This window comes from Morone saxatilis, unplaced genomic scaffold (assembly GCF_004916995.1).
Source record: "Morone saxatilis isolate NCDOM2014 unplaced genomic scaffold, NCSU_SB_2.0 Contig16, whole genome shotgun sequence".
Classification (NCBI taxonomy): Eukaryota; Metazoa; Chordata; class Actinopteri; family Moronidae; genus Morone; species Morone saxatilis.
The window spans coordinates 4,713,039-4,724,015 of NW_023339718.1; the positions used below are offsets into that span (position 1 = coordinate 4,713,039).

Genomic DNA, 10,977 nt, shown 5'->3' on the forward strand with positions numbered 1-10,977 from the left:
ATGTACGTGTGTGGGGGTGTGGGGGTGGGGGGGTGGCGGCCGGGGCCAGCATGTCCCTGCCCCTCTAAATGGAGATGCCACTGATAAGACTGTGTCAACATCCCAGCTGTTAATCTGGCTGCAGACATCATAAAACGCCCATAAAAGCTGTAAAATGTGCTTGTTGCTTTATTGTGGGCCACAGTCGGACCATTTGTGCTTCTGTGACAACCTACTTTAAAAACTGGAGTGAGATGTGACCTATCAGCCCGACTACTGGTATTTTCCTGATTAACTCGAAATACTAAAAAGACTAACAAACACTCGCGGTATATTTATTTTCAGCTCTTAACACGGGAGGTAAACATTTGTAGCGTTTCCTTTGAATATGAGGAGGTTTCATCTCAATTAATCCTCCTGCTGCTGTGATTGGATTAAAATGGATTAAGCGTGGTATTTTCAGTAAAAAAAAACAGCCCATCCAGTCTCATGTGTTCTTCCGACCAGTTGGAAAACTTGATTGACGTAGTTTAAAATCAGCCTAATTACATAAAATCATGAAAGGAATGTTTGTGAAGCAGAAAAGCACTGAGGGTTTTTTTAAAAACCAGCTCACCAGTGTGTGTAAATTCAAGAGCAACTAAAAAGGAAGAGTTGGCGCCAGTCTATGGAACCTTCTCTGGCTACGAGATAGGAAGCAATATGCCGCGTGAATGACTTCTGGGATTTCCTGCTCTCACTGGAGTGATGGTTGAATGCAGTGAAGTCGGGGCTGGTTGAGGCTCTGTGGTGGCACACGGAGAAACACGGAGAAAGTTTCCTCTGCAGCAGAGCAGAGTGAAGGGGTGGGTGACGTGTAGTAGTAGTAGTGTGTGGGGGGGGATTAATAAAAGACAAAAGGCAGGACTGGCAGGAAGCAAAAGAATAGCACAATGCCTATTAGCAAGCCCAAAAAAACTCCACCGAGCGAGTGTCCCTCCTGAAAGCACTCCAGTGGAGGAGCTTTTCATTCCTAAATGAGCCGCTGACAATGAGCGTGCATTAACACTCAGGAGCTACAAGGATTGCTGCTCCACTGTCATTCAAATGAGTGCAGCCACATTTAGCCTTACATTATGGCTTTAATGGACAAACAGGGGAAATCAGGAGCTCTGAAAAACACCCTAAAAACTTACTGTTGATGTAGTTCTGTTGCAGTCTCACACAGAAAGGAATCAAACAGTCAGACAGCACATGCTGCATGATTAGCAGGATAACGGTTTTATTGTTTCGGAGCTGCGACTGTTGCTGCAGGATGGTGCAAACTTCACATTTTCAAGCCATTTAGAGCATCAGAGTTCAATTCAAGCACTTTACAAAGTACCAAAATCAAAAATGTCCACTCGAAGCCTTTTTCTTTACTATAAATGCATTTTGTGTAAAATAAAGTTAACAGAATTCCTACATACTCAGCAATTAATGTATATTACCCCTTTGTTCATTTAACCAGCTGTTTATATTAACTTTGATTAACGTGTGCTGATTTGAGATCTACAGAAGAATCATCTATGAATTACGTGAGCAATAAGAGTTTAAACTAAACAGTAAAGCACAGAAGTTGCTCTGTTACAATATAATTCCAGATACAGATCATTAATAAGACCCAGCAGAATATCCTTGAATGTTTATTGACTTGCAAGCACATGCTTTCTTATCTTTCTTTACATTTTCCTTCTTACTATGTTGATTATTATGTACCAGAAACACCAAAGTAAACACCTCGTATGTGACAACAAACCAAATTCGGATTCTGGAAAAGTAAAATGACTATGGTGCTCAGTGTGTAACAATGAGGCCTTTAATAAAATATTCACAGGTATGTTTTTATTAGTGTTTAATCCCCTGAATATAGGAACTGTTGTCTCCACAGTAGCCTGGAGTTTCTTGGATCTAAATCAGTCCTACACACTGGACCTTTAAGTCAGTTTGCTTGTTTTTTCTGCTTTCAGAGCGTCAGCAGAGCCGTGCTCCTCTGGGCCCCCGTCAATGTCTGAACAGAGTCTTTCTCAGGACTGTGGCAGCTCTAGATTTTAAGAGCCCTCCACTGAAGGGTCAGTGGCTCTGACTGACAGCAGAGCATCGAGTCAAAACAAATCCTCCAGGAACAACATAAATAACTTTCTGTCACTTCACCATCACAGCCACAAAAAATCTCTAAAAAAGATATACCGACAGTGAGACGTTTCTCTGAGAATATTTCATTTGAATGTCTGTGCATGTGGCCCCTGAAGAAACTCCATGAATGTGTTCAGGGAATACTCTTTTCTTATGTGAACAACACACAACAGAGAGGCCCTGAAGACAAACAAAGAAACACGCATAAAACATGACAATTTCCATATAACTATTTCGTTTCCCCGACCAGGACAAAAGGAATGCAACCAAATGCTTCTGCTGTGATTGTTTGTCGACAGCTGAAGCCATCCGTCACCCAGCAGGGAGGCAGGGGAGAGGAGGAGGAGGGGGGAAAGTGAAGCATTCCCAAGGAAAAGTCAGTGGGGGGAGCAGGAGGAGAAGCACAGAGGCACATAGATAGTACCTGGCCATTTGGTGATTAAGAGCTGGGTGGAGTGTAAATGCATCAGACTTCCCCCACCCTGGTGGAAATTTATGGCTCACCTTAGAAGACAAACAGTCTCCTCAGAAACCTTATCCTCGAGGATAAAGGGAGGGCTCAGAGTAGCATCTTCTTTCCTTTTTTTAACAAAAAAAAAAAAACGGGATAATTTGTAGTTTCCCTGGCAGTTAACTCCTCTCCCGGTGACAACAAATACCTTTTCATTACAAAGGAGGAGAGAGGAGCAGGGGCTGCGAGGTAGTGGGGCTGCCCTGGGGCTACAGATGGGAGTCATTTACTCCTCCCTGTCCCACTGCTGGCTTAAACACAGCCGCACCAAGTTTATTTTAGGGCTTACAGCCCAAGAGAGACCCTCTTGCTTAATTACTCTAATTATAATGCTGGGCTTTATCATATTCTTCTGCTGCTCTCCACTTCCGACTGCAGAGTGTAAACATCCAAACCCATCTACCCACAAGTCCAGGCAGCTATTACACCGCTGGACTGCATCCAAGACGCACATTTTTAAGGATTCGATTTCAGTGCCTCCCCCCCCCCCTCTTTTACAGAACTTGTGTAACAGCCAGACTGGGATAAATTCTTTATAGAAAATCTTAAAGTTGTAGTGTCCCGTTTAAGAACTAAATAAAACCAAAAGGTTCAGTCGGTAATAAACGGTTTAGTGAGTCGGGAAAAAGGTGTTACTGAGTCAGAAACAGAGTGTACTCAAACAACATCAGGCAAAGGGGGAGGGGGGGGCAGTGACGCTACAAAGGAGAGACTTCACCAAAGCCTGGAGTGTGTTAGTGTTACATTCCTGTACAAAGAACAAAGCTTTGATTATCAAGACAGGAGTGGAGATAAGACGGACTTTAAGCTCAAACGGTTGCATGATATTTAATAATGCAGCACCCAGAGCTGAGAACAAACACAGCGAATACAGAGCGAGCTCTCAAACCATCTTACCTTCATCAGCGCTGGCAGGCCGGCACTGCGTCCTTAAAACCTGGGCGAATAAAGCCAGAAACAGAAGTATACTTGGCCTCATCAGCATCCTGCTGAAGGAGCTACCACTGTTGGCTTTTCTGCGACTGGAACTCCATTCAGACCTTTGGGGCATCAGCGGCGGGTCATTCACAGTGCGACGCTAAAAAACAAACACAAAATAACAGAAACAGATGAATACGTGACCGTGTGAGCGTGCCTCATGCCTTCAAAAGGTCGGTTTATGAGCGAGAGAAAACACAGTGAGTCAAAGTCTATTCAGGCTTGCTTTCTCACAGGTTTGCAACAAAGAGTGAGACATTTATTTGGACAACGCGAGTGCACCGCACAAAGGAAGCTCAAGAAAGTAAACAAGCCTCGATTCTGGGAAATGAGTCTTATTTTCTGACTAAAAAGAACAATAATCTTCTAAAGCATGTTTTACATTAGAAAAGTAGAAAGAAAATACATCAAACTAAAAGATATTCCAGCTAATATGGAGGTAGATTTAAGCAGTAACAACAATGGTTGCATAATATCCCAGCAGAGGAACAAGATCACTGTCCTTATTGATTATGACCACTTGCACAACGTCTCAGTTTATCAGTGTTGGAAATGAAGCAGCTGTTCAGTTTTTCATTGTTTTTTAATAAAAATGCTAAAAAGAAGTGTTTCTGGTGCTTTAATTTAACACAGTCACTTATTTTTATTATGCTGTTCAAGAAATTGTCCTGTTGTAAGCTTTTTCACTAATTCTTAATGTTAGATTAAGGTTAGATTCTTAAATTCAGCATGTAAGAAGCACAACTTGCTTTAGTTTTTGGTATTTTTTCCAGTTTTGAGCAGAGCTTTGATTCTCTGGACCCGACCGGAAACTGCAGCCATATATTTAATATTGTATTAATAATGCATACAACTGTAATGAATGAATTTGTTAAAGTGTAGTTTTAATAATAATTTACACTGTATTATATACACAGTGTAGTTTAGCTTGTAATAAACTAGTTAAAATGATTTCTGTATTTTAAGCAGACATTTGGGTTCAGGCCCAAAACTGCTTCCATGATTGGGGCTCGGTTCGGCCCTGATCAAGGCCCATTACAGTCTTTTAGAGGCCAGATGTTTATGTTAGTGTTATGTTGCTCAGAACGAGGACATTTGATTACATGGAGGAATATTTGTGTCTGGAAAATAAACTTTGATACACACAAGAGTGAAACTAGGCCAGTGGCAGTTCTGTGGTTCTGTAAAAGTGAACCAGCAGCAGACACGTTTTGTCGACGAGGAAATTCCTCACTGAAAAGAAGAAGAAGAGAATATTCTGTATGTCCACAAAGGTTCAAGGTAGGGACTTTCATTTAGGTTCTGCTTGTACGAAAACACTGATAAGAAACTGCAGAGCACCAGGCACGCTCTGGTATCTCTGAGCAAACAGCGCGCAGACGTGTGGAGCTCAGAGAGCATCGCGTCTCAACTGGACCCTCCGCCGGGTCCCAGGATGTGCAGCACCCTCCCAAAAAACAGGGGCACCGTGCAGCGGGTGCAACATCTGCTCGCATCATCACCTCTGCAGCATCTGGCCGCAGAGATTAACACATGCCCCTAACCCCCCCACACCGCTCGCACAACCCCCCTTGAGGAATTTGTTTAAGGCCAAGAAAACTACAGCCTGCTACGTGACACCCTTGTAGAGAGCGAGACCGCCAGGCCCATCATTTCCACGCTGAGAGATCTATCACCTAACAGTTGGTTTTGAGCACAAAGTCACCCCCCCGCCCCCCCAGCCCTCCCACTGCCACCCCACAACCCATGTTGCTCCCACGAGCTTGTCACTGAAGGGTCAAAACAAACGCAGGGTCTCATCGATGAAGACTCTTAAAATGCGTGAGTAGATTGTGGAAGGTTTGGGTCAAAGACAACCCGGCGTGGTCCACATGTTCACACACAGTCGTGTTCGTGTCCACATGTTCACACACAGTCGTGTTCGTGGGTCCACATGTTCACACACAGTCGTGTTCGTGGTCAAACATGTTCACACACAGTCGTGTTCGTGTGCAGCTGTGCTTTCCTTTAACACGTAATGGCCTGTGTGTGAGTCAGAGTTCGCCTCTCAAACACTCATTGTGTTCCCCACAAAACCAATTCAATTTCACTTTCCAAGAATGGTCCACTGTTCCAGCAGCTGAGCCGGGTCAGGAGGGGGTCCGAGGGAGGATAAAGGAGCTTGGTCATGGCGGGTCTGTAGGCAGTGAGTCAGTGTTTTGGGAGGCTTCCAAGAAAAGTGCTTCTGCCGCCAGACAGAAGGAACCGCAGAGAGCCGGCCGACCACGTTCCCCTGGCCCTCGTCACTACGGCCACCGTCCAAACGAGAGGAAGTAGAGCCTCAAATGTATGACACAACGTGACACAACACTGAGTCATCTTCTACTCTTGTGGGGAGCAAGAGTCAAACACACAGTATGTCTCACTGTCCACACACAGGACACACTCATCCTGGACTCACGAGCCTCATATTACTGCTCCAGATCATAGATGTTAGTAGTGGAAGGAAATTAAATTACTGTAGACCAAAAAAAACTCCATTTGACCCCCCAAATAAGATCACATTGTGATTATTTCACAGATATTACAAGGGTTGTATATTGGCAATAATCTGGGGTTACTATTCCATTTATTACAATACTGTAAGGAAGGCGATGTACTGCCATTTGTTACATTAAAAATCTAGTTTTATAAAGTTTCATAGTGGACTTCACACACAGGGATCTGCTGCATGTGTACTTATCACAGTCCCTTTAACAGCCAACATCTCAGACCTGTAGTAAAGTACCACTGCAATGTGATTCATGATTGGCAGGAATCACAATTTTCACTGAAAACAGGTAAACTTGTGACCGTGTGACATTTTTTGGGGTCTGTACCAAACTTTTCAAACCAGATCTTCAGCCCAGAGCGTCTCTGCAGCGCCACAGTGCTTCATCATCACGCTGTTTCATCACATTCAGCAAAAACTGGCAGCTTCTTTCTTGATTTCAATAACATTTCCATTAAGTCTGAAGTAACTCGAGCCAACAGTTTGTTTTTAATCAGCAGTTCAGTGACAATCTGAGGAATCTGCATCAGGACCGTGAACTAAAGCATCAATACGACAATGTGTCTGGCTTATTTATGTAGAAGAAATGTCATTCCCAGTGACGTTCACTGATCACAATTTACTGTTATTTTGTACTTAGTGTCATTTTTATTGTTCAATAGTAAAGTATAAGGCCCCAGGATACATATTTGGAGTCCTCAGTGTTCAGTGGATGTCCTGTAAATTACATCTGCCTCAAAAACTCTGGATTATTTGGACACTTGGACGTGACAGTGCGGTTATAAATCTCTCTCTCTCCGGTGTATTTCTTACAGTTTGATTAAACCCGCCCAGCTGGACTAAAAGACACGAGGGACAAAATCAAGAGAGGTTACACACAAACACATCTCACACACCTGTGAGCTCGACTCCTGGTTCTGCTTCATATTCGCCTCACACTTAACAAATGACTGAGACACAGGAGGACGCTGAAGTTAATCTCTTTATATAATGACCTCGTATTAAATGCTAAACGGTGGGAATTGTTGGGTAAATTATTTTATAAGCAGATCTGATTTGGAGCAATACAAATAAAACTGGATTAAATTAAATGCATGACATTGGTGGTTTTTGCATTCATTTGAATGATTATCATCATTTTACACCATGTTTTATAACTTTTTAGCAGATAAAACTGATAATAAACCGCCATAAATACCAGTGTACACATGAAAATCTCAGTAAAAATGGAGAAAGTCATAAATAGAAACTTTCTTTGTGTAGTAAAGGGTTTTATTCTGACAGATTTTAGCTTCCCTGCTTCCAGCACTGATTCCCATCCATAGATTTTGTGTTTCCCACTTTCTAAAAGTTTTCAATTTGAGATTCTGGGAGTAAGAAAAAATAAAAAAATATCGTATCGCTATATTTTGTTTTGTTTTTAGTGTATAGATGAACAAAAACACTAAAAGTTGAGTTTTTAATCTTAAATGAGATTTTTTTAAATCACAATTGATCGCCTTAGAGTATCGCAATGTATTGACTCATAACTCCTGTATGAGATATCATATGGCCAGATTCCTGCTGGATTTATATGATTTATGAATGATTCTGAATAAATATTGGTGAGGCATGAACATACATTTAACTTCAGTAGCTCATTATTATTCAGGAAGTACATTTTCTAATAAATATGTGAACCTAAACAGATAAAAAAGGTTGCAGACAGCTGACGCAGAGCTGCAGCTGAGAGGAGTTTAGTCGCTTTGCTTCATTACAGAATCCCCGTTTGGTATAATCCAACTTGTTTCACAGAGACGGTAACACTTGACTGAAAATCGGGCAAATAAAAAAAAGAGGGGGGTTAAACTAAACAGATTAGCGAGGAGACACATTTAGCTTCCCTCATTATACAGAGACAAAGGTTACAGGCCCAACCCATAACATGGCCTGCACCATAATTACTGTTCACTGCCATCCATGCAGAAAATTCCTCAGCTCCCAAATTCTGGATCTGGAGCCCCCTTCCTCCTCCTCCTCCTCCTCCTCGGTTAACACCGCACTCCCAGCCAGCAACAGGCAACAGTCTGCACACGGCTTTCGCGTTCAGCGGACATAAGAGCATCAGACCACATGCCCCCCCCCCCGACCAGCCTCCAACCTCCCTCAGGCTCCTGTTTTCACAAAAACAGACACTTCTGTTTGTCTTTGCAGCGTCGCAGTCTGAACCCGCAGCGTGCCACGGAGGGGAGATCAGGTGTCGAGAGATTACACTCAAATGTGAAAAAAGAAAAGACTATTAATCTGACACTGTGCCATTTTGTTGACACTCACATTCAAAGTGAGCATCTGTGGAGCCCCCCCCCTCCAACCACCCTAACATCTAACGAACATCCACAGAACACCAACCTGCAGCTTTTAGAATAAATACAACCGTACAGCTCAAGTGACAATAAGTGCGCGCCAGGGGAGCAGCCTAGTAAATTAAAGGGCAGGACTGTTCCTCCTCACTTCCCATTATATGTTTGAGGAGAAAACTTTTTCCACCTCCCTCCTGGTGAACTCCCCGTGGACCTGCTGCTTCCCTAAACCATCCATCTTCCTCCTTCTCTTCCCTTATAGCAGAACATTTAGAGCTTTACATAACTCCCAGACTCTGCTGGCCGATGTAACGAGGTCTGAGGACTGCTGGTTATGTTCCATCACTACAGGATGGATATGGAAATATCACAAGACCACGAATTAGTAGCCACGGCTCCATGAAACTCAGCCTCATTGTTTAACGCCACCGTGTGCAGTTAAACATTTGCTTTCTAGGCTTCAGCCTTGATGTGGGCAGCCTTCATTACAGTTAATGATCTAATCTGATTAAAGGCGCCTACACAAGAAAACCAGAGCAGTTCTTTGTAAAGAGCTGCATGATGTGGTAAAACAATCATATTGAGATCACTCTGACAGATAATGCGACTTGTGATTAGTGGGAATAATCAGAAATGTTCATTTTTACTGAAAAAATCCTCATTTTCTTACATCTGGAGTTCCAGAACAACCTTTATCCCTAAAGGACTCATTTTCTACCATTAAAAGTAAAAGTATGTCTTATTTTATGGATATTTCACTTTATATTGAATGTATAACAGTAAGAGTAGAGAACAGCTGATAAACTGTACAATGAAGCAGGACGTTTGTGTAAAACCAGTTCATTTCCTGCGAGTATTGATCAGAGATTAGTCTTTTAGGAACTTTATATACAATTCTCCGTCTACTGTAATGCAGACATATAGGCCTTACTGTGCATGTTTGTCAAGTTCTCTTACACCCTTTAAATTCAAGGCCCTAGTGAAACTTCTGTGACCTCCAGGTGGGGAACCAGGGGCCAGAGCATCCCTACAGCACCACAGTATAAAGTTTATTTTCATGATTATCGAGATAATTTCGTGTATCACAATTATTTTGGCGACATAAAATCTTCATATAATCCTATATTTGGATATTTAAGTTAGATTTTACTTAATTGATGCAGCCTTCAGGCAACATTTGGGCCTTTTTATTATCAAGCATGGAGCAGAGGGAGGTGTAACTACATGAAACACTCACTACAATACTGGTGTAAACAGGCTTTTACATTACAGCAGATGGTTTATAAAGAAAAACATGTTTAATTAAATATCTTTACAATTCTTTAAATAGCTCCTTTTTAAAACAAGATAATCATGTAAAATCATTCAACTGTGGAACAATAGCTCTCACATGGTGAATTTACAGTGAAGTGGCTCTTTTTAATCTGGCTTTTATTTTGAAGTAAGTTTTTAGGTTTTAAATCTTTGTATTTTTCCACATCATTTGTTTGTTGTTGTTTGTTATTTATACTGTATTTCAGTGCATGTTGTTGTGTGTTTTCTGTATGAAAGCTGGTGCATTAATAAAGTTAAATCAAAGAGTGGAGAGGGATAGTAAGCTGGTGTATAAATAAAGTGAAATCAAAGAGTGGAGGGATAGTAACTCACCTGTGAAACAGCCAGTGTTGGTCGGATGAGGAAGACTCACTGAGTTGAGATTTGGAGGCTTGAAGAAGAATAATAAGAAGAAAAAACTCCCCAGAAAAAAAAAGAGTAAATCCAGATTTAAACGAAGCTCTTTTACTCCAAACTACCAACAGGTTTGCGCATATTTGTGCCAAACGTGTGCGCCAGACGAAAAGAATGTGCGTGCTGAGAAACCAAACACTTCTTATGTAGTTAAATTTGTTTTTAAATTTCCTTTGAGACTTTTATCCTCTTCTTCTCTCTCCCCCCCACCCCCCCTCCAACCAGCAGAAACCAGGGACTGGCCGGGTCTGTGCGGGAGTTTTTCTGTCGTCTCTTGTTATGCCCAAAACGTTTCCCTCGACCATCCGGATGGAAAAGAAAAAAAAAACACTTGCGTCCCGTGTACAAGGGAAAAAGATAAAAACTTCTTCCAAGCTCGCTCGGTTAACAAGAAGAATATCCCCCGGAAAAACAAGAGCAAAAATGTCGGCCGGCTTGGTGTTCGCCTACATAGAAAACAGGTGCGGACTTTCGGGTGAATCCCACGAAATGTATTTTTGGGAACAATTGCTCTGCGGAGAAAGACGCTGGTTAAACGAGCGGAGAGTCCGGAGCGCTGCTCGCGAACCTCCCCTTAAATTCTGAGGAGTATGACGCATCCGTTCCGGGCCGAGCCGTCAAGGGCCGGCACGTACGCACGGCGCTTCTGGCGTCGCGCTCTCCAAGAATTAAAGCACAGGTTGTTGATTGTTAGTTAGTGAAGGTGAGGGAGTATATTGGCGAGGAGGCTGCTGTACGTGTGGTGGTTGTTGGTGAAA

The 10,977-nt window shown here is 42.4% G+C and overlaps 1 protein-coding gene across 1 annotated transcript in view; it reads right to left on the reverse strand.

Moving 5' to 3' along the window:
- Positions 1-10,412, reverse strand: part of fgfr1a (fibroblast growth factor receptor 1a) — a 30,679-nt gene extending 20,267 nt beyond the window's left edge. The window contains 2 exon segments of the mRNA XM_035658163.1: positions 3,542-3,722; positions 10,139-10,412. Of these exon segments, the coding sequence (XP_035514056.1) occupies positions 3,542-3,695 (154 nt within the window). The 5' untranslated portion in view covers positions 3,696-3,722; positions 10,139-10,412.
- Between the last annotated feature and the right edge of the window lie 565 nt (positions 10,413-10,977).